At 38.9% G+C, this 27,886-nt stretch overlaps 3 protein-coding genes across 6 annotated transcripts; all 3 read left to right on the top strand.

Annotated features, from left to right (window-relative positions):
- The first annotated feature begins 1,136 nt into the window (after window positions 1–1,136).
- Window positions 1,137–12,132, top strand: LOC121771770 (polypyrimidine tract-binding protein homolog 1-like). Of its 2 annotated transcripts, XM_042168640.1 has the most exons (10): window positions 1,137–1,432; window positions 2,294–2,509; window positions 9,321–9,383; window positions 9,466–9,539; window positions 9,640–9,735; window positions 10,466–10,523; window positions 10,594–10,698; window positions 10,778–10,859; window positions 11,286–11,398; window positions 11,577–12,132. In XM_042168640.1, the coding sequence occupies exons 1-10, from the start codon at window positions 1,250–1,252 to the stop codon at window positions 11,958–11,960; spliced, it is 1,374 nt and encodes a 457-aa protein (XP_042024574.1). In that variant the 5' UTR covers window positions 1,137–1,249; the 3' UTR covers window positions 11,961–12,132. The 2 variants fall into 2 exon arrangements, with proteins under 2 accessions (XP_042024574.1, XP_042024575.1); XM_042168641.1 differs by lacking the exons at window positions 1,137–1,432; window positions 2,294–2,509 and adding an exon at window positions 8,443–8,660.
- A 2,247-nt stretch (window positions 12,133–14,379) lies between these two features.
- Window positions 14,380–16,236, top strand: LOC121771771 (expansin-A1-like). 2 transcript variants are annotated; one of them, XM_042168644.1, is made up of 4 exons: window positions 14,380–14,498; window positions 14,924–15,058; window positions 15,148–15,436; window positions 15,591–16,236. In XM_042168644.1, the coding sequence occupies exons 2-4, from the start codon at window positions 14,932–14,934 to the stop codon at window positions 15,895–15,897; spliced, it is 723 nt and encodes a 240-aa protein (XP_042024578.1). In that variant the 5' UTR covers window positions 14,380–14,498; window positions 14,924–14,931; the 3' UTR covers window positions 15,898–16,236. The 2 variants fall into 2 exon arrangements, with proteins under 2 accessions (XP_042024578.1, XP_042024576.1); XM_042168642.1 differs by lacking the exon at window positions 14,380–14,498 and adding an exon at window positions 14,665–14,841.
- A 3,529-nt stretch (window positions 16,237–19,765) lies between these two features.
- On the top strand, window positions 19,766–21,683 carry LOC121771008 (transcription factor CSA-like). 2 transcript variants are annotated; one of them, XM_042167806.1, is made up of 3 exons: window positions 19,766–20,193; window positions 20,291–20,668; window positions 21,439–21,683. In XM_042167806.1, the coding sequence occupies exons 1-3, from the start codon at window positions 19,827–19,829 to the stop codon at window positions 21,594–21,596; spliced, it is 903 nt and encodes a 300-aa protein (XP_042023740.1). In that variant the 5' UTR covers window positions 19,766–19,826; the 3' UTR covers window positions 21,597–21,683. The 2 variants fall into 2 exon arrangements, with proteins under 2 accessions (XP_042023740.1, XP_042023739.1); XM_042167805.1 differs by having other exon boundaries at window positions 21,436–21,683.
- The last annotated feature ends 6,203 nt before the right edge of the window (window positions 21,684–27,886 follow it).

The following is a 27,886-nucleotide window of genomic DNA, read 5'->3' as shown; positions in this document are numbered from 1 at the left end:
GCCCTGCGACGCTCAGACAGCAGCCACGGAGGGAGAGAGAGATATGTGAGAAACAGAGAGGGATACAAGGAGGGCTTCCACGTTGGACGGAGGTTGCCGGAGGTGGGGCGTCGCCAGCGAGGAACGTGTATGTGTGGTGCCAGGGACGAAACTTCTGGATAGTGAGGGAGAATCCCGTCACTTTTCCTTTATCTATTTTCTTAAAGGATTTTCTTATTTCCTTTTCCTTTTCTCTTCAAATTACTTTTATTTTCCTACTAGTCCAACACACCAAGTCTAAATAAGACTTCTAAATTAATTTTAATCATCGACTTCTATCGAATTAAAAGTAATTTTAAGTTATGAAATTTTTGGGTCGTTACATGATAACTCCTCATAGAGCTAATATATAAAGATGGAGTTCACATTCCACTAACTTTGTATACCTACTTTCCTTCATAAAATCAAACACTTAAAGTCCACACCACTTAAATATTGGATATTTAAAGGGGACCAGAGGGAATATTTTTACGGAATGGAGAGAGTATTTATTAGAGGTAAACCAAATGGTCCAGGATAAACAAAACAAAATATCAGAGCCCTATGAGTTTATAGTAATGTCAAAGGCCTAAGGTTAAAACGGGCTGAGATTTGAATCGATTGTGTAACCTTTGAGTTTTATATTTTTTTGTTCGTCATTAAAGATTTTATATTTTCTTTTTATTCGTGTACCAATAAATATTAATTTCACTTTTATTATATGTGGTAAATGAGCTATACCTATCACTAATGTATTCCTCTCACATTTTATAATTAAACAAATACTCCGTCCGTTCTGCTTTAGCAGTCCCAATCACTTTTAAGCATTCGTTTTGTAAAAATGATAATAAATAGTTAAAGTGGAAAAATTGTAAAGTAAAAGAGAATAATAATATAGAGAACAATCTTATTTATGTTATTCTCTCTTACTTTACCATTTATCCACTTTAACTATTTATTATCATTTATATAAAATGAGTGCTAAAAAATGACTGAGAGTGATAGTATCCATAGTTCACAAATTATTTTTATATAAAGGAATATTTTTAGAACCCGGTTAATATTAGACATTTAATCATGATTAATAATGAAGGAGAGATTATTTAATTAAAAAAAATACTCAGCTCCGACAGTAGACTTTATTAACCACCGAAAACGGCAATCGACAATCCCCAATCATCGAGAAACCCTAGTATTCCGATAAACCCCAATCGACGGTTGCTTAGCAGCGATGTCGACATCGGCGCAGCCGCAGTTCCGGTACACGCAGACGCCGTCAAAGGTTCTCCACCTCCGGAATCTTCCATGGGAGTGCATCGAAGAGGAGCTCATCGAGCTCTGCAAACCCTTTGGCAAGATTGTCAACACCAAGTGCAACGTCGGGGCGAATCGGAACCAAGCATTTGTCGAATTCGTATGCTCTTTTTCCTTATTTGTTTGGATTTTTTTTGGATCGCATGTCTTCATTTTATGCTTTTCGAGGGGCGCCTGTCATATTCTTTTGCTACACGGATTATGAGAATAATTTGATATGTAGAAGATAGAATTTCCATAGAAATGATTCGATAGAATGCACTGATTAAGAGGGAATCCGATTCATACTCGAGTGTTGATCCAGTAATAGTTGTAATGGGAAAATGAACTGCAGCACCTTGAGTTTCTCGTATTAAATGGCACTCCGTATTCTATTTGCATTGGCTAAGAAAATATGGATGCAAAAGATGAAAGTCATAATACTTTGTCAATCTTGATGTCATTATCTTCTATAATGGAAAAAGTAAAATATAGTCAATTTAGTAGCTCAGACAGTACAAGGCTTCTTATAGTGGGGAGGATATGGTATTATCTTAATTTAAGCATTATCATTAATTGATTTTTGTGAACAGCATATTGGAAAAAATAGGAAAACAAAAAAAAGATGAAGCTACACATAAGTCATAACATATATTGCCTTCTTTTTGGTGTTTCAGCCTGGTAAAACCTGTGTGTGTTTGCGACTGTATTTAGATGCATGAAATACAATTCTAAGAAGCTAATTGGTGATCCTATATCAGATCCCCTATTACATGTTCTCTTGTAAAATAGTAGTTCTTAGTTTTTACAGTAAATTGAATTTATAACATTCATGAGGAAAATGCAGCAAGGAAGAATGGATTTATCCAAAAATTGTTTTGGTTTTATATGCAACTGTGAATTCTTCTCACGAACTCTGCCTTTTTCTATGTGGAAGCTCTTTATTGATGTTTATCTTCCATATTTCCTTTTTTTTTTGCAGTCCGATCTTAATCAGGCCATTAATATGGTTACGTACTATGCGTCGTCTTCAGAGCCTGCACAGATCCGTGGGAAGACTGTGTATATACAGTACTCAAACAGACACGAAATAATTAATAACAAGAGCCCTGGAGATGTCCCGGGAAATGTTTTGCTAGTTACCATTGAGGTTGAGGGCGTTGAAGCTGGTGATGTCAGCATCGATGTCATTCACTTGGTAATGCCTTTTAACTATGCAAAGGGGATTGTCATGAATTGTTTCTCTATCATATCCAGTGAAAATGAGTTTCAAGAATTTGGCTCAGTTGAATTGGTTGACTCCGTATGATACGTTATAGACGTATCTGTAAGGATGATCGGCGGCGGCTTTGCTCGGCGATCGGTTGTTCCGCACGCGAGAGAGGTTCTCGTCGGGCAGAGAAAGAAGTTATTGAAAGCTTTGTAAGAGACGTGAATTTTTTGGGAAATAAACTTATCACTCATTACCATAATATGTTGACAAGTTTCCCTTTTTATATTCTAGGACCCTAGGGTGGTTCGACCTCCTACCTCTCGGGAAAGAACCACTAAGAAAACCCGAGATGGGGCTTATAGATGCGCCCGACACTTACAATATAATCAACACACTAATAATAATATAATATGCTTCAAATACACAACGTAAATAACTATCTCATTTCGGCACACAATCGACAAGGCGATTGGGTGGCCGAGTGTTTCTCTTTGGACGACTGCTACTCTTCTTCTTGTTGGTTTGACCCTGTTGCTGCAACTTGTTGGAGCTATTCTTTAGTTGATCGGAAGTCTGGTGATGGTCTTGAGATGCCACTTGAACATGAGTTTGAGGTGATCCTGTATCAACTCCCCCGCGGATGAGAGAGTCCTTGTCCTCAAGGAATAGATCAGGGAAACGACGCTGCACTATTGAAGTTGGTTCCCACGTGACAGAATCATCAGGCCAACGAAGAAGAACGTGATCGACGGCGTCGTTATCACGCAACATGGTCCGCCTTTCTAACACAGCAGTAGGCTTGATCATTAACTTACCATTACAGAATTCCTCTGGCCAAGAAGACAACACAGCAGTTTGGTCGGACTCCACAAAAGGCCGAAGTAAACTGACGTGAAAAACGTCATGAATGCGACTACCTTGCGGCAGCTTAAGTCGGTAAGCAACTTGACCGATTCTCTCGATTACATCAAAAGGCCCATAATAGCGGCGTGATAGTTTCGCAGACAGGGGTTTGGCAACCGAGTGTTGGCGATATTGTTGAAGTTTGAGAAGCACCTTATCGCCAACATTGAACTCTAAATCACGCCGATGTTGGTTCGCGGTGGCACGCATTCTTTGTTGAGCTCTTTCCAAATTTTTCCGTAGATCAACCAATAAGAGACCCCGCTGACGGATCAAAGCAGCCACAGCTGGAGGGGTTCGTGGAGACGGGTCAGCAGCAACCAGTGAAGGTGGTTCACGGCCATATAAAGCTTGAAATGGCGAAACCCCCAAAGCCTCATGGTGGAAACAATTTAATGCCAATTCAGCCCAAGGTAGAAAATTCGACCACCTCGACGGACGGTCCGCCGTGAAAGCGCGAAGATATTGCTCCAAACCTCTGTTTCGCACCTCCGTCTGTCCATCGGTTTGAGGATGATATGCTGTAGAGAAATGCAATTTAGTACCACTCAACGCCATCAACTCTTCCCAAACCGCATTCAAGAACACCGAATCCCTATCGGAAACCAAGGTTTTGGGAAAACCATGGTGTTTGACAACTGTATTCACAAACAAATGAGCAACACGTAAAGCATCAAATCTGGTAGGGAGCGGCGCGAAATGAGCATATTTCGATAAACGATCAACGACAACCATTATGGTAGTGTACCCTCGCGAAGATGGAAGACCCGTAATAAAATCCATGGAAACGTCCTCCCACACCTGAGATGGAATAGGTAATGGTTGGAGTAACCCCGCTGGTTTTAGGGTGGAATATTTTGTGGTTTGACAAACCAAACAAGCAGCAACGAACTTCTTAACATCACGACGCATATGTGGCCAATAGAACGAGGAGACTAGGCGTCTAAACGTGCGGTCCACCCCCGGATGACCTGCAGAAGGGGTACTATGATGTTCATGTAACAACACACGCTTAGTGTTAGACTCTGCAGGAACGAAAATACGACGCTTGAAATAAACAAGCTCGCCATCGAAAGTGAAGTGAGGGGATGCGAGACCGGCCGAAATCTGAAGAATCAAGTCTTGGAGCTCGGCTGAAGCTGCTGTGTCAGATTTCAAATCTGCCAAAATGGATGGAACCGGCTGTGACGCAGCTGCTAGCAATGCAGCATCGACTGAAGAAGAATTATCCGTAGGTTCATCTCGGCGGGACAAAGCATCAGCTACTTTGTTATTGCTGCCCTTCTTGTATTCAATGACAAACTTATACCCCATTAGCTTGCGAACATAGAGATGTTGATCCGGTGTTTGCACCACTTGTTGCAATAATTCTTTCAGACTTTTCTGATCAGTGCGGATGATGAATTCTCGGCCTAATAAATATTGCCTCCATTTTTGTACAGCTTCCACTATTGCGTATAATTCTTTGTGGTAAGTAGAAGCTACGCGGCGACGAGGACCAAGCTTTTTACTGAAAAAAGCTAACGGGTGATTATCCTGCAATAGAACCGCACCCACTCCAAAATCACAAGCATCAGTTTCGACACAAAACTGACGAGAGAAGTCCGGCAGACGGAGAACAGGAGCTGAAGTCATGGCTGTTTTGAGTTCACAGAAGCTTTGCTCGGCTGCAGGTGACCAAACAAATGAGTCTTTCTTCAATAAATCAGTCAAAGGAGCTGCTATAAGTGCATAGTTGGCGATAAAACGCCTATAGTATCCTGTAAGACCCAAGAAACCCCTAAGCTGCTTAATTGTCGAGGGAATGGGCCACGCGACCATGGCATCAATTTTACAAGAATCTGCCTTAAGCTGTCCATCAGTAATGATATGCCCCAAATATTCGACGGAGGTGCTACAAAAAGAACACTTGGAAAGCTTAACAAAAAACTGATTAGCTTGCAAGATAGATAATACCTCGGCAAGATGGCTAGCATGAAGATCCAAGCTTGCACTATAAATCAATATGTCATCAAAAAATACAATGACTGATTTTCTGAGCAACGGCTGAAAAATTGTGTTCATAGCCGCTTGGAATGTGGAGGGAGCGTTAGTCAACCCGAAAGGCATGACTAAGAACTCAAAGTGCCCATCGTGAGTTCGAAATGCTGTCTTGAAGACATCCTCCTCTTGCATCCTAATTTGGTGGTATCCTGAACGCAAATCAAGTTTTGTGAAATATTTCGCAGACCCCAGCTCATCAAAAAGCTCATCAGTGGTGGGAATTGGGAAATGATCAGGTACAGTAGCCGTGTTAAGAGCACGATAATCAATACAGAACCTAAAAGAGCCATCTTTCTTGCGGATGAGCAGCACCGGTGAAGAAAAAGGACTCTGACTGCGCTGTATGATGCCTTGATCAAGCATTTCACGAACTTGTCGTTCAATTTCATTCTTTTGAAAATATGGATACCGATATGGTCGCACATTCACCGGCCGGGAGTTAGGTTGGAGATGAATTTTGTGGTCAAAAAGCCGACGCGGGGGCATGCCTGAAGGTGTAGAGAAGACCTGAATATGATGTTGTAAGGTTGCCAAGATGGTCGGAGGCAAATCCGTTGGAAGAGACAGCGGCTGATCAGCGTTGAGATCCCTGTCAGAAGGGTCTACTGCCACAAGCTCATATAGGTCATGGCCTGTAGTTCGAGATAACATAGCGGACAGCATACAAACAGAAACCGGGCGCGGATTAGGTGTAATTCCTCGCAAGAGAACTGGAGTGCCATCTTTGATAAATTCCATTGTTCTCTCCGGATAATCATGTGTAACCTTACCCAATGACTCCAACCATTCCATACCCAAGATTAAATCTGAACCATAAGCGGCAAGGACATGTAAATCCAAGACGAAAGAAGTCCCCTGCATCAACACTGTGGTCTTTTTAGAAACATGTGTGCATAGCAAATATTCACCGCTTCCCACATACACCCGGAACGGAGTAATAGGCGACAAGGGTAACTGTAATTTCTCAGCAACCCGGGGATGTAGAAAATCGTGAGATGCTCCTGTATCTATCAAGATACTGACTTCAAGAGATCCGATAGTGCCCACAATGGTTAAAGATTTTGCCCGTTTTCTTCCATCACGTGATTGCAAGTGAGATAAATCTGCTGTCACTATATCCTCATCTTGGTCAGTAACTTGTTCCTCATCTTCATCAATACCCATATAAACGAGAAACGTCTGATTGCACACATGACCCGGTGCCCACTTATCATTACAATACCAGCACTGACCCCTTCTTGAACGCTCAGCCTTCTCGGCGTTAGAAACACGCACTACCGGCAGCTTAGAAAAATCACGAGAGCGAGCAGAGGACGGCTGTCCCACAGCACTTGTGGTTGTAATATTCTTGTCTGAAGAAAGTAGAGGTCGAGTCGTTTGTCCTCGGGAATCCTTTTGAGCCCATGGCCGTTTGTGAAACCCAGTCGTTGTTGGCGCATTGGATTCGGCATGAGTAGCCGATAATTCCTGAGATAACGCGAAAGCAGATGCCAAAGTAGAGGGACGGTGGAGCTTTACCTGCCTTTGAATTGGTTGTTTCAATCCTGTAATATAGATAGGCAAGAGTGTAGACTCCGGCACGCCGGAAATTCTATTCATCATCTTTTCGAAAGCCAATTGATATTCGGACACAGAGTCCGTTTGACATAATTTGGAGATAAGACCAATATAATTTTCATAACATTGCGGATCAAACCTATGTCGAACATCTTCCAAAAAATCCAGCCAAGTGACAAAATGATTATTGGCACGATAATTAAATATCCAATCGTCGACTGGTGGATCAAAAAGCATCACAGTGTAGTGTAATCTGTGGTCCTCCGGCATCATTATATGATCGAAATAATATTGTACCCGCGAAATCCAATTCGAAGCATCAGAACCATCGAAATGAGGAGGATCCATTTTCACTCTAGGAAAATAATCCGAATTCTGAAATCCAGAATTTTGAAATCCAGACTGATGGCGGTTCGGAGGGGGATCCCAACAGGACTGCATACGTGGATGATTATTATCCCACGTTCTGGAGTAGTTATTGCGGTTTTGGGGCGGTTCCCAAACATTTCGTGGGCGGAATTGATCTGCCGAAAAATCAGGAAACTGATTGGACTGACTGTGAAACTGACGTGGTGGTCTATCCGAACGAATACGGTGACCGGCAGAGTACCCCGGATCGTGTGGTGGACGGGGTAAGGGAATCTCTGGAAACCGGCGAGTAGGATATGTTGACCGAGTATTGTGAATTGTCTCTGCGTGGGAATAATGTTTGGAGCCCCGATGAAATGACAAATTACTCCGATGGTGATCGAAATCGCCGTCATCATACTCCTGAATATCATAATGCGGATCAGGCTCAGGTGTATGCGTAGAGTCGAGATTGACTACGCGACGTTCAGTAGCGTCAATACGCGATTCCAAATGTGAAACACCCACCAATAATCGATCAAGTTTCGCATTGACAGGATCAATGGGCTGATTACGTCGCACTTCAGGCGACTCGAGTGCGTCAGAGCTATCCGGTATACGATTAAGAACTAAACTCTCCTTGCGACCTACACCGGATTGTTGTTTCGACGTCCCAGGTTCTGGTGGGTTGAAAGCAGAGGGCATTCCCCACTGGGAACCAGCCTGTTCGTTGGTAGACATGAGTTCCGGATGAAAGCACCAGATGATACGTTATAGACGTATCTGTAAGGATGATCGGCGGCGGCTTTGCTCGGCGATCGGTTGTTCCGCACGCGAGAGAGGTTCTCGTCGGGCAGAGAAAGAAGTTATTGAAAGCTTTGTAAGAGACGTGAATTTTTTGGGAAATAAACTTATCACTCATTACCATAATATGTTGACAAGTTTCCCTTTTTATATTCTAGGACCCTAGGGTGGTTCGACCTCCTACCTCTCGGGAAAGAACCACTAAGAAAACCCGAGATGGGGCTTATAGATGCGCCCGACACTTACAATATAATCAACACACTAATAATAATATAATATGCTTCAAATACACAACGTAAATAACTATCTCATTTCGGCACACAATCGACAAGGCGATTGGGTGGCCGAGTGTTTCTCTTTGGACGACTGCTACTCTTCTTCTTGTTGGTTTGACCCTGTTGCTGCAACTTGTTGGAGCTATTCTTTAGTTGATCGGAAGTCTGGTGATGGTCTTGAGATGCCACTTGAACATGAGTTTGAGGTGATCCTGTATCACCGTATCATTAAATATTTAACTAATCATGTTTTAATTAATGAATGCCTTAATGGTCTTTTATATACATATTGTATGAACCTATAGCTAGATGCTGGACTATGGAATTTCTGTAGTTGGTCCTTTCGATCTCTCTAAGTAGTTGTGCATTTCCTCCTTATGCCACTTGTAATATGGCTATAATCTCTTGAGCTGCCTAACAGTCAATATTGGTTTCAATTCTGTTCCGCATGATCTAAACATTTTGGTCAGGTTGTGATTGTGGCTTTAAACCTTGAGTATTTAACAAACTTCTTATGGTAGCCTGTGCCTGAGAAAGTTCAAATATTGATATCATTTAAGTTAACTTCTCAAAAAGTAGTGTTTATGCTTTCAATTTTGACGAGACCAAATTAAATCACAGATGGTCCTTTTTTGAGTATGTTGTTGGAGATCATCTGGATATATTGTCATGTGACTGCTTTGTAAGGCCTATCTTCTCACAATTTTACAGGTGTTTTTTCTGCTCTTATATCCTCTTAGATGATATCCCTCCTATTGCATAATTTTTTATTGAGAATGGGCCCTCGCTTACCTTTTTACTGGTGTTTCTAAGTTTCTAACTCGAATGCTATGTGGTATTCTGACTTTGGAGTTTAATCATTTCAGGTATTCTCGGCTTTTGGTTTTGTCCACAAAATTGCTACATTTGAAAAGGCTGCTGGTTTTCAGGTGAAGTTCCAGAAAGCATCTGAAAATTTATGCTAATTGAATAACCTGGCTTACATTTTGCTATGCTTGTGAATCTTGACAGGCTTTAATTCAGTATAGTGATATTCAGACTGCATCTACAGCAAGGGATTCATTAGATGGAAGAAGCATACCCAGGTATTAAGCGTAACAATTCAGTGCTATCATTTCCTCTTCTAACCATTTTGAAGTGAATCTTTCAGTCTTTTCACTTACCTTTTTACTGCCAAAATTTCAGATACCTTCTTCCAAGTCATGTAAACGAGTGTTATTTACGCATATCGTACTCTGCTCACACAGATTTGAATATTAAGTTTCAATCTCATCGAAGCAGGTAATATTAATGCCACTGTTAACTTATTTATTTGTTGTGCATTTTTTCTTTTTTGCATAATTGTTGAGTATACCTATTTTTCCTGTCCCTCAAAGTATTTGAAAAAAATCTGGCATCTCTAAATGATTTCTTTTTCATTTAGGGTTTAGTGACGCTCAGCAGCTATGACACAGATTTGTGTTTTCATGGCTTCGTAGTAATATTCTTCATCTTATGATTCCTTTCTTTCTCGATTTTTGTTTGAGTTCCATAATGAGTACTTACACAACTTTACCTTCTCAGATTAAGGACAAATGCATTTTACTATTATATTCTGTTGGTCTTAGTGCAAGATGAAATTGTCACAGGTGTTCCTTACTTGAATTTATCAACACAAAATCTCTCTATGTACTTTCTAAATGATTTTTACAATCTAGTTACTTGAAAATTGGCGTAAAGTTAAGGTTTTTTTCCCTTACTCTTGTAAACAGTATTTGTACCTGTTTGTTTCCATGATTTTAAGTGTATATAAGTCAATCTCGGTTCTCATGTCACCAATACTTTATAAAATGTAACTCTGATCTGAAATTTGTGGCTGTGATTCTTCTGTATATAAGTTGACTTCAAATTTGGCAATGATAGCCTAATTTTCAGTCTTTAATATGCTCTATTTGATCTGTGATCTGTTTCATTAGGAATATGGCGCGTACCCTGTTTATCATGCTTTTATTAACCTTTATTAAACCCGCAGAGATTATACAAATCCTCATCTTCCTGTAAATCCGACTGCTATGGATGGTTTACATCAGGTTCATTCTTAACTTGACATAATTTTGCCAGCTATAATTTTGGACACATACTAATGATGTCGCTATCCAGCCCGTTGTAGGCCCTGATGGGAAGAAAAAAGAATTTGAGAGTAACGTGCTACTTGCTTCTATTGAGAATATGCAGTATGCTGTCACAGTGGATGTTCTTAATACAGTAATGTTTTGCTTTTTGTTATCTTAGTTGCACATTTAATGAGGCATGGTTTCATCTAACCGTGGCTACTTTGTATCAGGTATTCTCTGCTTTTGGGACTGTCCAGAAGATTGCAATTTTTGAGAAGAATGGGGGAACTCAGGCACTGATCCAGTATCCTGGTAAGTTACTTGTAAAATGCTTGTCCTCGAGATCCAGTCTTCCAGTTAATGGAGAACTGAGTGTTTTAAAAAAAGTATGGACATTAAAGATGTATTCTCAAATACTCATTATTGTATTGGTTTGTGCCTGCCTCTTTTAGTAATTCAAAAATCTTCTGCTTGCTCAGGCCAGCTAGCTTCTCCCAGCCCACCCAATACACTAGACCAGTCTGAATGGTAGAAATTTAGCAACCCAATATGCATTCGACTATAAATGGAATCTGTATATGACATTCAAATAATTTATTATCCGTAAATGGAATTGTTTTTCTGTATCTAGGATGTTTTAAACTTAATGAGTTTTAGGTGTTTTTAAATGCTTTTCATGTTCATTTAGTGGATTTTGGGTGCACAAACTGATCTATATAGTTGTTATTTCCACTGCAGACATTGCGATTGCAGCTGTTGCGAAAGATGCTTTAGAAGGTCATTGCATATATGATGGTGGCTATTGTAAGCTTCATCTATCATACTCTCGTCATACCGATCTCAATGTGAAGGTATAAAGTGTGCTTTAGAGTTAAAGAATCAATGATGGCACTAAATTCAAGGGCATGTTTGTGACCGATTAATGTTGTTGACTAAAGAAAGGACTTGCATTCTTGGTTTATGCATCTTGGCACATCTATCCTTTCTGTCGATGCCTCTTTTTTTTTATAGAATGTATGCATATTGCAGGCATACAGTGACAAAAGCAGAGATTACACCATCCCGATGCAGCAAGCTACCGGATGGCAAAACTCTCCAGCCGCTCCAGCAGTTGGCTACACTTCTGGTGGCGTACCACAGGCTCATGCTCAGGCAGCGCCATCATCATCATGGTTCCCTACCATGCCGGCCGGCGGACAAACCTACATGTCGTCTCCCAGCTCGTTTCCTGGTCAAGCATATGGTGCAGCCCCTCCTGTTTATGCAGCTGCAGCTATTCCTCCTTTCAGCTCGCCAAATGCTCATCCTGCCCCCGGAGCTCCCCAGACTGGAGGCTCCGTGCCCTTGCATCAGCCGAATGGCCCTCCGGGCGGATCTCCCCATCCTAGTCAATCCCCATATTATGGTTCATGAGATGTACCTCACTCGGTTCAATTGATTTTTTATGTAGAAAAAAGTTTTTTTTTAAAAAAATCTGAAGTTGCTCGGACAGCGACTGTTACAGATTCCGTTGTAAGTTTCAGCACAAGTACTAACAACTACAGCAGGATAAATTCTTGTCGGTGATCCCCCTCTTGTCACTCTATATCCACTCTTGCTGTGTTAATATTGTATTCGAATTTATTCTCTTCCTATGAATCTCTCCGATCATGGTGAGTTGTGCTGAACTCGGGGCGAGCTGTGGAACGGGCATGAATTGAAAGCTCGTCGAACCCAATGGGTCCACACTGGGAAACATGAACTTTTATTACACAGCGTGGTGTTGTTTCTTGTGGGACTTGGGCTGTTGCATTTATAATATGAAATGAATTCAAGAGCATGGAAATATGGTTCTGGTATGCATATTCACTTTTGCCAGCAACCCACCTTAGTTTCTTTCTGAGCTCATTTTGTTGCAGAGATTCATTAATTGAGTTGGTTTGGTTGACTGAATGGTTTATCTATCTGGATGAAAAATGAAATCAGTGATAGATTTGGACATGTAGAAATTCCCAAATTTTATTATTATTGCGGTTTAGCCTTTGTCAACCAAGCACATGTGCTTTTCACATTCTTTAAAGGACATTACACTAGGAATATAAAGGTAGATTCAGTTATTCTTCTCCTAATTGCAACATTAAATATGGCTTATCTGGTTGTCTTTAATCTAAGTGAGAGAAATCAAGATATTTCAATTTCTTTTTCTTCTGTAATTGTTATGTAAAAAAAGAAGACAATTCTAGGAATTGAAGTTTAATTTTCTTGATTAAGTTTCTTTTTAATTATTCTGGTAGAATATCCAATTTGAGTAGGGGAGTATTAATTTTGGGGTTCAAGCAACATCTGTCAAAGCTGAAGGGATCTTGATTTGTCGCCTATGGTAGGTAGTTGGGATCTTTAATTTTCAGGTCCATGCTTTATCACAACTGTTAAAAAAACAAAAAGGGAAAAAGTAGAAATAGTAGTAATTCATTATCACAGAACTTTATTTGTGTGGCAACAGCTATTAAGGAAGTGTCCATGAATGCTGGTTGGTATCCCAACCAAATCTATATTGGGCCTAACTATTTTGGACCGGATCTACAAATAGGTCTTACCGACCCGGATGTTTTGGTTTAGGTTTGGTATATAATCAAGCAAATCATAGTGAAATAGTCACTCAAAATTAGTCCTCAAATAAAGCTTCTTGAAATTATTGAGAGTATCAAGCTTCTCAAAAGTTCTAATTTCGCAAACTTGAATTATATAATCTACAACGTGACAATGATTGATATGAAGTCTCTTCCTTAGGTAACTACAAAGCCCAAAAGTCCAAAAAGTATCACATAATATCAAATTCACGAGCACTAATAATTGGGAATGAATTAAAAAGATTAAAGAAGTTGAGATAATGAGAGAACCTAATCATGTGGAGCTTTGCTCTATGTCAACCTCTGCAACCTCAAAACAGTATAATATTTAATGCCCACAAGAAAAATCCCAAGGCATTGTACATTCATATTTGAACTAATGAAATCATAGTCCAGTCTACCACGCATTTATAAACGACTATTGCCCTTGTCTGCTCATGACCCCATCCGCATGTGACACTCTCTCTCTCTCTCTACAAGAATAACCATATTAATAACCTCATCTCTTATCCCATGTTTTTCTCCCTAAATAAACCATCACATATCAATCAAACCCTAGTTGCTCGAAAGGGACATATCAACATCAAGTCAGAAATAAAAAAATAGTGATTCATAGTGATTGTTAAAAATCACAATTTTCAACGTGACATGAACACGCACAAAATTAATAGGTTAGGATTAAGTCTTATCATGTTTGTGCCCGTATTGAGTAATGGGTATGGGTTGGATTTGTGTAACCCATTAATAACTCATAGATTTAAAGTTAGGATATCATCTTCTTACTTTTCATTATATGTTATTGTGTCATTATTGTTGTGCCATCGAGTTCGTGTTTTGTCAATAGAAATTGAACCATGTTTTGAATAAGTTCGTGTCATGTGCAAGCTGTGTTTAGGTTTGAACGTAACAAGTTGGAATCGTGTTCGGGTTTAGGTTTCTTAACAGGTCGTATTCAGATTTGACCTAGGTTGCTATTAGGCCGACCCATGACTATTTAACCAACGCCAAAATAGTGAATTCATGAATCATGTTACATGTAAACTAGTGAATTCTCGTTTGGAAAGTCTTAACCTTTGTTGGAGCACAGCTGTTTGCTTGCCCTCCTTGTGCATTTTAGCCCTTAATTTTATGTCAATCAATTGATAAAGAAAGTCGTGTCTTGTCAAAACTTGAAAATTATGTGTGTTATAGTGCTCTATCTTTTGTTGTAAAGTTACATATCATTAAGAAATCAAGAATAAGAAAATTCTCTCGGCATTCAATTCTTCTTTTCTTTTCCACTATATCCTATATAAAAAGAATTTCAACAATGTATTCGTATGATACTACTGAATAAAAAAGGGTAAGATTATTTCCTTTTTATAAAGTTTCAATCTTAATTGGAGAAGAGAAGTGTTTGCTATGCATTTCAAGATAGACAGAAAATCATCCACGTTTCGTATGTACATGATCTCATGGGTCGTTTAACTAAAGTTTTTTCACCTCCTGACAAAAAAAACAAAGCATTAATTTCTCAAAAATTAAGGAAAGTAAACAAATTTTAATTGTGAATTTGGATGGCCCTATGCCATTGATGAAACTTATCCCACGACTTCTTCATTGTTTCCCAATCCCCTCTCTATTTATTCACTTTAATTTGCTCACTCCCTCACAACATCCTTCAACAATTATGCTCGAAATCTACAGTAAATAATTTCTTTCCTCTCTCTTTCAAATTAAATTTCCATATCTTTAATGCTAAAAAGGGACATTTCTGTTTTGCATCAGGAAAGAAAATGGCTACTTTCACAATTTTGTTGGTGGGATTTCTGTCATGCTCAACTACTGCCTATGCCTACTATGGAGGTTGGATTAATGCTCATGCCACTTTCTATGGAGGAGGGGATGCTTCTGGAACAATGGGTATGTAACAAAATTTAATTTATTACTATTACCTAACTCCACTTCTTGAATTTTGATAATTTGAGTTGATTTGGTCTTAAATTAAAAAGGAGGGGCTTGTGGCTATGGCAACCTATATAGCACGGGCTATGGCACTAACACTGCTGCATTGAGTACTGCTCTTTTCGATAACGGCTTGAGCTGCGGTGCGTGCTTTCAGCTCGTTTGCGCTAACGATAGGCAGTCGTGCCTCCGTGGCTCCATAGTCGTGACCGCCACCAACTTCTGCCCTCCAGGAGGGTGCTGTGACCCTCCTAACCATCACTTCGACCTCTCCCAACCCGTCTTCCTCCGCATCGCCAAGTATAGGGCCGGCATTGTGCCCGTCCTCTATCGACGGTGCGACCACTCCACCCCAACTCTTTTCATTTGATTGTAGTAGTTTTAATTTAATGTGGCACGTGAAAATGTCGTAGTGGTCCCTCACTAGCCCAATTTTGAAATTGTACAACAATACAATTATGTAACTATTTGTTGATTTGTGACAACACAGGGTGCCCTGCCAGAGGCGGGGTGGAATTAGGTTCACAATCAACGGCCACGCGTATTTCAATCTTGTATTAGTGACGAACGTGGGAGGGGCGGGTGATATTCACTCGGTTTACATCAAAGGATCGAGAACCGCATGGCAGCCTATGTCGAGAAATTGGGGCCAAAATTGGCAGAGCAACTCTTACCTCAACGGGCAAAGCTTGTCGTTCAAGGTCACCACGGGCGATGGCCGGAGCCTCGTGTCTTACAATGTTGCGGGGCCGGGCTGGTCGTTCGGTCAGACATATTCCGGCGCCCAATTTCGCTAGGAATCGATCGATCACCGACCACATGATTTGGCTGAACTTATAAATTACTAATATATCTAGGCTTTTTGGGAGAAAAAAATATATACATTGCAAAATCGATTATACTTTTAAAGGCCTGTTTTGAAGTGGCCATTGTCCTAATTTGTGGAAGTTCATGCATTTGTGTGTGTAGAAGTATAGAAATTACTTTGATTATAATAATCTCTGTAATAGTTATTTTTCCTTTCTACAATGTGTGTGGCTGAATCTTAGAACAATCTCTGATTATGAATGAGATTGTCTGAAAAATATTATGTACAATGGATTGAGAATTATGTATAAGAAATAATGTTTTGTTTATTTGCTTGTTGATTAAATTAAGGTGTATGTTGTTATTGTCACCTAACCATTATCTTTTTGTGCCCATTTTTTCACACTATTTGTCTCATTATTTAAGGTATTGAGTTCGTTCATTGATGTGGAACAATTAACAGAGTTTGCAAAAGTGTTACAGAATTGTGTGCATTGTTGTTGTCCAAGAATTTTCCATTTTTCAGAAATTACACACAACAGATGCAAAAAAACACGCACATATACACTCACGAGTACAAACTATACATCACCAATTAAAGTATTCAATCTTTGTTGTCCTAGATTTGAACAATGTAATAACTCAAAATATTACGTTAATAATATATTTTCGCACATATTAATACTATAATATAGTTGTATGAATTATGATGATAAAGTAATAGATAGCCTTCATTTTGATTACTTGGTTTTATTACCAAAAAAATGAAAAAGAAAGATAGAGATATTTTATATGGGCCCAATAGTAGTCCAATACCGCAATTATAAACTGGATTTGGCCCAATTACATTGTGACAGTTGATTTGATAAAGAAATTTGTGTAGGCCCATATATTGATATCAAAATAGTGGCCCATTTGAAATTGGTAAAGCCGAAATTTGTAAATTCTGATATTATTGCAAGCCACTTAATACATTTAATATTTTTCTTGTTTATATATAGTAAGAGTAAAAAATAAGAGAAAGATCAAAGATATCGGAAGTCTTGACAGTAAAAGCAATAGACAACAAGTTGAACACAAGTTGTTATGTTAAACAATCAAGTAATGATAATCATTCCCGAATATCCAAACAAGACAATAAAATTAGAAGAAAAAATAAAATACTAACTTAGATTCAATTTAAATAACATGTATTAAAGAAAATGACATGAAATGTGTATATCATACAAAATTCATGTTCACACTAACAGTAGTACTCTCTCTGTTTCTTCATAGTTGAGTCATTTTTCCATTTTGAGAAGTTCCTTTATAGCTGAGTCATTTCCATATATGGTAACTTTATTCTTTGTTACTTTATTCTCTCTACCTTTTCCTCCCTCTTACTTTTTTATCTATTTATTTAACACACCCAACATTCTTTTCTAAAACTCCGTGCCGAAAAGTTTCGCCTCAATTATGAAGAAACGGAGGGAGTATTAGTTATTGTAGCTGTAAAAAAGACTAAGTTTCCATTCTTTTCTGACAAAATAGGCGTAGCTCGGTTTGGTTTGCCTAACTTAAAACAAAAATAAAGATTAGGTTTACCTATAGACAGTCACGAGTTTATACATCAAAACGGAAAATGCATTGTCAAATGTAGTTACTTGTCAATTGTGTTAATCTAATTTTTTTCTTTTAATAAATATGATAGAAATTAAATAAAATCTCTTATTATTTTTTAGAATGTGAAATGCTTGCATTGCAATATCTATAAGTATCGCTCACAATTAAACTCGTGTATATTAACTATATTAGCTAAGTGTACTGTTTATATATTTCATTAATTTATAGGTTCAGTGCGAGTCATGTAAAGAGAATTAATAAATCAAAATTATTTTGAGATATAGAACTAGAATCATTTCAGTTATTAAATTGGTAGAAGATCTATGTGAATTCACCATTTTACCGAATAAATTTGTGGTTTTAGGTTCAAATTAGACGGTTAGCGATTTTTTTTTCAATTCATCATTTTTTATAACGAATTCATATCCTATATGATATACATGTAAAAATAGATGGATAAAAGGTTGTCCCTTGATTAACTAATTAAAATTAATTAGTACATTTATCAACAAAATAAAAAAGGGGGATTTCACATTAAATGTGTGATATATCAATATGGGACAAATATATATCAAGAGAAAAACAAACCAAAACTTTGCAAAACCTTGTGAGAATGTGACAAAATTAATTGCGGGGGACAATGATTGGATATCGAAGACTCGAATGATGTAATATCAATATCAAATATTAATAATAGCCGTATTATTGAGTTTGAGAAATCAAAGATACCTAGGTCTCTAGCTAGCGTTCATATGATTAGTGGCTATCACCATAAGTAGTAAATTAAATTTTAATTCAAAATATTATTGTGTGGAGAAACCATGAACTTTTCAATTATGGTGATTTTGCACTTTTCTGTCTCATTTTTTTGTTGTAGTGATTTGGATATATTTAAACATTGCAAAAGTTATACCTTTAATTTCAACCTTATTTTTGGAATGTGTGAATGTGAAACTCATTTTATCAATTTTGTGGAGTATATGTTATTCATTATTTCGATTAGGGAACTACTCCCTCCATCCCTCTGTAGTATAGGCGTTTCATTTTGAGCACTCATTTTAAAAAAATGATAACAAATAGTTAAAGTGGAGAGAAAAAATAAAGTAAGTGAGAAAAATATAAAGAAGAGTCTTCTCTATATTATTCTCTCACTTGTTTTATTTTTTCTCTACTTTAATTATTTATTATCATTTTTTCAAAATAAGTAATGAAAATGAAACGCCTCTACTGCAGAGAGACGGAGGAAGTAGTACTTATTATTTTGACTTGGTTGTTTGTCAGTCTATTCAGTTTAACCTACATAGCCTAATAACTAATTAAGGGTCAAATCGTGCGGTCGAAATATTTATCCTACAACAAGATGCAGAGATTAGTTCATACTTAACGAAAATATCAACCAACCTACATTAACTAACGACACAAGTCTCGAGTGTCTATGTCCTATTAAACATTGATTTTTCTAATGCATCTACCTTGATTTTGAAGATTGTTCACCGTTAATTGTAAAACTAACTCACTAGGCCACAAAGACTAAATTTTCTCTTGAGTTCTCTTGAATTTTTCAATTTATCGAGACTTTTATCCGGCTTATCAAACAAATTTTCACTCGTTTCTAGTGTTAATCATTCTATCCGCAACTCTTATCAGACGGTCCATCTCCATCACAATTGTAGCGTCGTTCATCTATCTTTTTTTTCAAGTCTTTCACCACATTTTTAGAAGATCTCTAGCCGTTCTTCAACAAATGATGAAGGATCATATATCAAGTTAATTGAAGAATATTTATTTATTTATCATATTTTTATTATGTTATAAATAATTTCCCTTAATACTAAAAAAATCAAAACTAGACTCCATTCCTCAGTCAAAATTGGCATTTATATTCGAAGATTAAATAATCAACATGATTGCCATGTACGTGTGCCACATACATCTTTCAATAATTCTATAATTAAATAATCAAACATATTCATTTCTTCCTAGAATGAAGGGTAGAAGAGAACAAGTAGTACTGTTTTTAGTAAAAACTGCGTTTCAGTATAGAGTATAATTAATTCATCAGAACTGCACCTGTTAAATGTTTAGTTGGTGCAGATAATTGTACTGTGCAACCATCAATGGAGGTTAATAATAAGTCAAATTGAGGGTCATCCCCACTTTCATTATTAGCCACACCAGGCCCTCCCCCTACATACAAAATAAATAAATAAATCATCCCATTTAATCTCCCAAATAAAAACTATAGCACTTGTTTTTTTTTCTTCCCTTTTTAAGCTCAAGTTCTTGCCCTTTTCCTCTCTTGAATTCGCCGTTTTCCATGCACCACCACCGCGAAAAGGGTGGCGCCTCCCTCATAGATAGGCTGCTCCACCCCATGTTTTCATTAGGGTTTTCCGGAAACCCTATGGATGATCGACCGGACCAGATCATTCTAGGGTTTCAAAGTAGTGACCTTCACAGCCACGAAGAGGAAGAGGAAGAAGAGGAAGAAGCAGTCTACAAAAATGCGAAGAGAAACGAGGAAAACCCTAATTCAATCTCCAAAAGGAGGGAGAATGGTGGCACAAAAGTTTGTGCTAGAGGGCACTGGAAACCCTCAGAGGATGCGAAGCTCAAAGAGCTCGTCTCCGCCTACGGCCCCCAAAATTGGAACCTCATAGCAGAAAGACTTGAAGGAAGATCAGGTTAATTTGTTTACAAATTTTTATATAGTAGTATTATACTACACGATAACAGAGTTATCTGACCTTCTGTTATCTGACCTAAAATGTGTTTTTTTAGGAAAGAGCTGCAGATTGAGATGGTATAATCAACTAGACCCTAAGATCAACAAGAAGGCATTCACAGATGAAGAGGAGGATAGACTAATGGAGGCTCACAGAATGTATGGCAACAAATGGGCTCTGATTTCCCGGCTTTTCCCAGGTCGAACGGACAATTCGTTGAAGAACCATTGGCATGTGCTGATGGCGAGGAGGAGCAGAGACAAACCCAAGTCTTACATAAAGATGAAATGGGCTTGCTCGAAGCCTTCGCCTCTCGAAGATCAGACAAGAACGACAATGCAAGAATCTGCAGCTTATAACTACAACTCTCTTGCCACTATCCCAAATCACTATGGGGAACATGGATTATTCGACTATCAACACTTCAATCATGGTACTTCTTGTCTCAAATTAATCTTTACTTTGTCTGATTCTTCTTTATATTTCGATCACTTTCTATTTGTTAGTGTCTAGATTACAAACCCTAGAAACTTTCTAACTTTAGAAACATCAAATGACAAATTTGCAACACATTTGTCAATAGGGGGTGTGATCAAATTGAGCTGAGCTAAATACCACCGTGCTCATGCTTAGTTTGTAATTGCCAAATACCTCGAAACTCATGAGCTTATTCGAGCCTAATCTGAGTTTTACAAAATTAGATTAATGTTTAAACTATTTATATCATTTTTAGGGTAAATAGCACTTTAAATGTCAAATCATAAAAAATGTCTAGAACAAACTCTTATAAGTATTTATTCCAGCCCTAAATTTTCAGTTTAATAATTAAAAAAAATTGATGTAATTTTGTGCTCGAATACTTAAATAATCATGTTCTGATTTTCTTTTAAGCATTATGGCTTAAAACAATAGTTGTTTTGTGTTATGTTAATATAAATTACACGATGACTGTCGATGAGCTACATCATGAATTCGGGGAGTAAAAAATAGGATAGTTTGAGATTTAACACACTTAGTATCTTTAGATAGTTTTATATTTCCAAGCTAAGTCACTTCACAAGAATTTAAAAAGAGTTAAATATTGTAAAGCTCTAACCTGATTTGTTTAGCTAACAAGCTTTACTAAACGAGCTCGAACGAGCTTTTATCGATTCACGTACCCAGTGAATCAATTGGTCATATTTGTGTGCTTGTTTGCAGCAGGAAGTTCATACTCACCGGGATCAACGTCCCAGATATCGTTTGCTGCTCCAGTATCGTCTTCTACTTCGGCTGCAGATCACTACCAAGATGCTCACTGTTATCAGGAGAGTGTGGAAACGCCTACATTTATAGATTTTCTTGGAGTTGGATCTATATGATATGAGCACTTGCAAGTCTCAAGACATTTTTAAGTTTAATTGGCGCCTCTCTAAATTATATGAAATCGATTATTGCAAATTTTATTATATATCTTTTATTTTTAGCTTCATTAATAAATAAAAAAATTGCTTGTAGTTTGCTACATCTCCTCTCCTGCTAGAAGCCCTTAATACGAACATATGATCATCAATTTATTTTTTAATGATATGATATGTCTCATAGTTTTACTAAATGGCATGCAAATCACTAAATTGAGACGGCCAAGATGGTGATTTTATCTTCATATTTTGATGTATGTCCATCCCATAACAATGATAAATTAATTACTTTTGCTGAATGAAGGGTGAATTTTAAAAACTAATGAAAATTAGGAATTGATGGTTGATATGGAATCATAGATGCATTTCTATCAAATATAATAAATTTAGTGTTAGTTATAAAATTTACTTACTACTAGAATGTTTTATTGTAGTAGTATATGCATAAACTAGGAACACATCCATTTATGACAATATTTAATCATATGATTAGAATGAACCTTAATTATAAGAATCATCATCCAGAGGAGGTTCATTACTAATTAAATGTCTTCAAATGAAAATAAAGTATAACTGAGATCAGGAGGATATAATTGACCTCGAAAATAAGCTAGAAGAAAAGGAGATCCTCACTTAATTTATTGCTCATTTATGTATTGACTGAATTATTTTGTCGATCCATTCCTTCTATACAGTGGTTCAATTCAATTGGGAATTCTTTCTTTGACCACAAAATAAGTAGTAACGATTTTAATATCACTTATCACCAATAGTGATCATCAAAATATAATTCCAAAGTTATTTCCTATGAGTACATAGTAATTATTGTACTTAGTATATTCAACCACAAGAATAATTACTTCGATCAAGGAACGTGGAGTCAGCAGTAATGTGTACGTTTGTAGACCGACCTGTATTAATTATTCTTATTATTACAATTACCAAAAAATAATTGCAATTTGCACACGTAATTAAAATAAAGAATACTGCTGGAATAGCATTCGTACCCCTAAATTTAGTTTAAATAAGTACTTCATCTCAATATTATCTACTGTGACAATTTTACATGTCCTCGTAGATGTTTATATTGTGATTCGCACACGATGAGAGACTTTCTCAAGAAATCGACAACAGTTTAAGTACTGTAGTCTGTATGTGTATCTAAATGCGTTGGTTTGATTTGGTGCTAAGGAATAAAACAGTAAATTTATTAATTTATTTAAATATGAGGTATATAGTGATAAAAAAAAGTGCATTTAAAATTACCCTTAAAATTTACCAATTGGTCTTGAATTAGAAATTTTATGGGCCATTATGGGCCAATTGGAAAATAAAACAGTAGATCTATTAATTTATTTAAATATGAGGTATATAGTGATAAAAAAAGTGCATTTAAAATTACCCTCAAAATTTTCCAATTGATCTTGAATTAGAAATTTTATGGGCCATTGTGGGCTGTGGTATTTATGGATGTCGGCCCAATTCGTTCGGGCGGTCAAATTAGAAAGTTTGGTCAATAGATGATCAATATTTGTAAAAGATAAAATGTGATTGACAACTAAATAACTAATTGTGCAAATAAAAAGTCGTTATTTTCCACAATGGACTCGTGGAATGAGACATTTGACATAGGCCGTCTTAAAAACAGAAGTAAGACACATGGAATTGTTGGAAATCATGGAAGAAATCAAGGGATATTCTACAAAGATTGCATGAAATCAGACACGAAATTGAGAAGATTTCTAGATGATTGATTAGGGAAATAGATTGAGAAAAATCTTACCTTGTATAACATCTCCTTAGCCTACATATCGTGTATCATTGTCATTGTGAATAATATAACAGAAATATACCTCTCTACATGGCATCAAGAACAGGTTTAAGGCTCAGAAACAAATCATCATAGCCCAGAAAATACCCTTCTCGACCAATACAGGCGAGAATCTGTCCAAGGAAAATGTCAGAAAACAAACCCGATATTGAACCCATAGCCGAAAAAATCAGATCAAGTAAGAGCGTCACCATAGCCTTCAAATTGAATGGCTCGAATTACTCACTATGGGCACGATTAATGAAGGTGTCCATTGGCGGCCGAGGAGTCTACCGCCACATCTCCGGAGTACCGTCCCCACCGAAGCCGGGGGAGAACGGATTCACAGATTGGGAAGAGATAGACTTGATAGTCTTCTCTTGGATTATCGACAACATGGAGACGAATCTCATAGCCGACTTCGCACACCACCAAACAGCGAAGTCCCTGTGGGATACGCTCGCGGTGACATTTGCGAGTTCATCGGACTCGTACCTAATTTATGACCTGCGAGACAAGGCGAGTAAGATTTTGCAAGGAGATTCAACGCTAGAAGCGTACTGGAGCCATTTACACGGTCTCTGGATCGATATCGATTGGTGTTCACACAAGACCGTGAATTGCTGCGACAAAGGAGTGGAACAATACCGAGAAATCAAATCAGAATTGCGTCTATTCAAATTTCTCACCGGACTAAACGAGAAGTATGACTGGATCCGACGAGAGATCCTCAAAGAGGATCCCTACCCCTCAGCCGACGTAGCGTATTGATGGGTGAAATGGGAGGCAGCTCGACTCAAGATCATGTCACCGGCCTCCGATTCAACATCCATCACTGTCGGGAATGAAGCATCATCGGGGGTCGGATTCGGATTTGGGGCAAGAGAGTATCGTCCACAACAAAAACAGAACCGAGGTCAGCCGACGCCGACACCACGTTCGACCACCAACCGCCGGGGAAACAACCGGCCAGACAAGTCAAACCTCTGGTGCTCCCATTGCGGAATGCACAAACATACCAAAGAAACGTGCTTTCAATTGGTAGGGTACCCAGAGTGGTGGGAGGAAGAGAAAGCCGCCAAAGCTAAGGTTGCCGTCGGAATCAATGGCGGAGGGAGAAACCAGATTGAAGGGGGTCAAGCCGTGACTGGATTCCAGGAGATGAGGACCGAAGCCGGAGGTCTCTCGACCGGCGGTGGCGGCCGCAGTGAGAGCAGCTGCGACGGAGGGAAGACCGCAGAGGCGATGAGCGCCTCTCTCAGAATCGACGACGGCGGAAATGGAGGTACAGGGCTGGGGGATGAAAACCCTAGCCCATTTAGAAAAGGCCTTGCAATTAAATCCCCAACTCCTAGGAAATTTGGTATTTTACCCCATTCTAGTAGTTATAAACGTAGGACCCCCCAGAGTTTTGATAATTCCAAAAACGACCCCATCATCTGCAAAAACATGTTTTACGATCGGAATGATTTTTTAGAAATTCATAAGACCCCAAAATCACATATAAAAACTGCAAGTGGGGGATAACACCAGTTGAAGAGGCGGGAACTATAGAAATTTTCCCTAATGTTCACATTCCCAACTGCCTCTATGTTCCTAAACTGTCCCAGAAATTAATGTCAATCAGTCATGTGACGAAGAATTTGAATTGTTCTCTGCTGATGCACCCGAACTTCTGTATGTTGCAGGATATCCGGACGGGGAAGATTATTGGACGTGGCACTGAGCGTCGTGGGCTCTACTTTGTGGACGAGATTGCTCGACAAGATGGTACGGCGATGCTTGCTCACGGGTCCACTAATCAAGATACTTGGCTCTGGCACCGTCGGATGGGCCATACCTCTCCGGGTTATTTGAAATCCTTATTTCCTAAACTCTTTGTTCCTAGAAACTTTTCATGTGAAGCTTGTGTTTTGGCCAAGAGCCACCGAAACTCTTTTAAACCAAATGATACTCGTGTTGACACTGTTTTTTCCTTGATTCACTCTGATGTGTGGGGCCCAGCGTCTGTAGGAACTAGTTCTGGCTTTCGATATTTTGTGATATTTGTCGATGATTGCAGTAGAGCTACTTGGGTTTATTTCATGAAACATAAATCAGAAGTATATGATAAATTTGTGATGTTTTATAAAATGATTCGAACTCAATTTCAGACGTCTATCAAAATCTTGCGATCTGACAATGGGGGGAATTTTTAAATAGCTCAATGACAAATTTTTTCAGTGAAAATGGGTTAGTACACCAAACTTCTTGTTCCCACACACCAGAACAAAACGGGGTAGCAGAATGAAAAAATAGAATCATCCTTGAAATGACCCGAGCCCTCTTATTTGACTCTAAGGTACCCCCATCCTTCTGGCATGAAGCTATATCCACCTCCGTTTACCTTCTTAATCGCCTTCCAACTAAAGTGCTAAACCGAAAGACCCCTCTAGATCATCTATCTACCTTAACTAAAGTCCCATCAGCCTTATCCTTACCACCTAGGACTTTTGGTTGCTCCGTCTACATGCACGTCCCAAAACATGAAAGACATAAATTCTTTCCTTGTGCAATTAAGTGTGTTTTCTTGGGATATGGGGTTAACCAGAAAGGCTATCGATGCTATGAACCCAAGACCAAGCGAGTCATTACCACCATGAACTGCAACTTCCTTGAAACCGAATTTTTCTACCACCTTCGGACTCAGGGGGAGAGTGTGAGACAGGGGGAGCCGTCTGTCCAAAATGACTCCCTTCGGTGGTATGTGCCAAGTACCTTTGATTCGGACCCAACAGAGCAAGTTGGCACTGTTCATGAGTCGATCCCATCTACAGAGACGATCCCGACGACGCTTCCGAGGCAATATCTAGTAATCCTGAAATTTCAGATATCACCCCTAACTCACTTGATACAGAAGACGAGGAGGATACCACTATTGATCAGGATACAGGGCAGTATGTACTCCCTCCTCGGAGTACGAGAGGAGTTCCGCCAAAGAGATATTCGCCAGAACGAATAGAAAGAAAGAGCAGGTACTCATTAGCAAACTTTGCCGAAGCCAACATATCAAAAATGGCTAGAGCGTTCCATACGGCACTGTGCGAGGAGGAGATCCCTAGAACCTTTGAAGAAGCTGTCAAAGTTAAGCACTGGAGGGAGGCAATGCAAGTCGAGATGAGGGCACTGAAAGAAACGGCACCTGGGAAGTTAGCCCGTTGCCCAATGGAAAGCACACAGTTGGCTGCAGGTGGGTCTTCACAATTAAACGGAGACCAGATGGAAGTATTGATCGATACAAGGCTCGATTGGTAGCAAAGGGCTACACACAGACTCAGGGAGTGGACTATTCGGAGACATTCTCCCCAGTCGCAAAAATGAATACTATAAGGGTCTTGCTATCAGTTGCGGCAAATAAAGACTGGCCACTACATCAGTATGACGTCACCAACGCCTTTCTTCACGGAGAATTAAAAGATCCCATCTATATGGAGGCTCCACCCGGGTTCACAGAAGAATTTGGAGAAGACAAAGTGTGCAAGCTGAAGAAAACACTGTATGGGCTGAAGCAGTCCCCGAGAGCTTGGTTCGGGAGATTCACAGAAGTAATGAAGCAATATGGCTATCAGCAGAGTTACTCCGATCACACGCTTTTCATCAAACGGAGGGGAGAAAAGATCACCTGCCTAATCATCTATGTGGACGATATGATCATTACAAGCGATGATGCAGAAGAGATAAAGGATCTTAAGGGACACTTGGCTACAGAATTTGAGATGAAGAATCTAGGAGATCTCAAGTACTTCCTTGGGATCGAAGTGCTCAGATCGGGAAAGGGAATATTCATTAATCAACGAAAGTATGTTCTCGATCTCTTGACAGAAATAGGGATGCTCGAGTGCAAACCCGCAGATACTCCTATGGTGCAGAACCATGGCCTTCAAATAGTTAAAGGAGCTACGTCAACCGATCGAGGAAGATACCAAAGGTTAGTAGGGAAACTCATCTACCTATCCCACACTCGGCCGGACATTGCATATGCAGTTGGAGTTCTGAGTCAATTTATGCATAACCCACAAGATGAACACTGGGAGGCAGCACTTAGAGTAGTGCGCTATCTGAAGGGAACTGCTGGACATGGAGTGCTGTTCCGAAAGAATGGACATCTCGACATTCATGGATACACTGATGCAGACTGGGCAGGGAACCCAGTTGATAGGCGATCAACAGGAGGTTATTTCACCTTTGTGGGTGGGAATCTGGTAACTTGGAGAAGTAAGAAGCAGAAAGTAGTAGCTTTGTCAAGCGCAGAGGCCGAGTTCCGAGGCATCAAAAGTGGACTCACTGAAATACTTTGGCTTAGGAGAGTGATGAAGGAACTAAATCTCGAGTCACAGAAATCTTGCAAGCTACTGTGTGACAATAAGGCAGCAATAAGTATCTCAGAAAATCCTGTGCAACA

The sequence above is a fragment of the Salvia splendens genome, chromosome 16, assembly GCF_004379255.2.
Source record: "Salvia splendens isolate huo1 chromosome 16, SspV2, whole genome shotgun sequence".
Taxonomy (NCBI): Eukaryota; Viridiplantae; Streptophyta; class Magnoliopsida; order Lamiales; family Lamiaceae; genus Salvia; species Salvia splendens.
Note: the sequence above shows the minus strand (reverse complement) of the source record. Positions and strands in the feature narration are given on the sequence as shown.

What these genes read in the sequence shown, in the direction of transcription:
- LOC121771771 (XM_042168642.1), top strand. Translation starts at nt 14,721, where the DNA reads ATGCCATTGATGAAACTTATCCCACGACTTCTTCATTGTTTCCCAATC. An exon ending in GGATGCTTCTGGAACAATGG is followed by an intron (nt 15,059 to 15,147) that starts GTATGTAACAAA and finishes TAAATTAAAAAG; the next exon opens with GAGGGGCTTGTGGCTATGGC. An exon ending in GTGCCCGTCCTCTATCGACG is followed by an intron (nt 15,437 to 15,590) that starts GTGCGACCACTC and finishes GTGACAACACAG; the next exon opens with GGTGCCCTGCCAGAGGCGGG.
- LOC121771770 (XM_042168640.1), top strand. Translation starts at nt 1,250, where the DNA reads ATGTCGACATCGGCGCAGCCGCAGTTCCGGTACACGCAGACGCCGTCA. An exon ending in GCATCGATGTCATTCACTTG is followed by an intron (nt 2,510 to 9,320) that starts GTAATGCCTTTT and finishes TAATCATTTCAG; the next exon opens with GTATTCTCGGCTTTTGGTTT. An exon ending in ATACCGATCTCAATGTGAAG is followed by an intron (nt 11,399 to 11,576) that starts GTATAAAGTGTG and finishes TGCATATTGCAG; the next exon opens with GCATACAGTGACAAAAGCAG.
- LOC121771008 (XM_042167805.1), top strand. Translation starts at nt 19,827, where the DNA reads ATGCACCACCACCGCGAAAAGGGTGGCGCCTCCCTCATAGATAGGCTG. An exon ending in AAGACTTGAAGGAAGATCAG is followed by an intron (nt 20,194 to 20,290) that starts GTTAATTTGTTT and finishes GTGTTTTTTTAG; the next exon opens with GAAAGAGCTGCAGATTGAGA. An exon ending in CTATCAACACTTCAATCATG is followed by an intron (nt 20,669 to 21,435) that starts GTACTTCTTGTC and finishes GCTTGTTTGCAG; the next exon opens with CAGGAAGTTCATACTCACCG.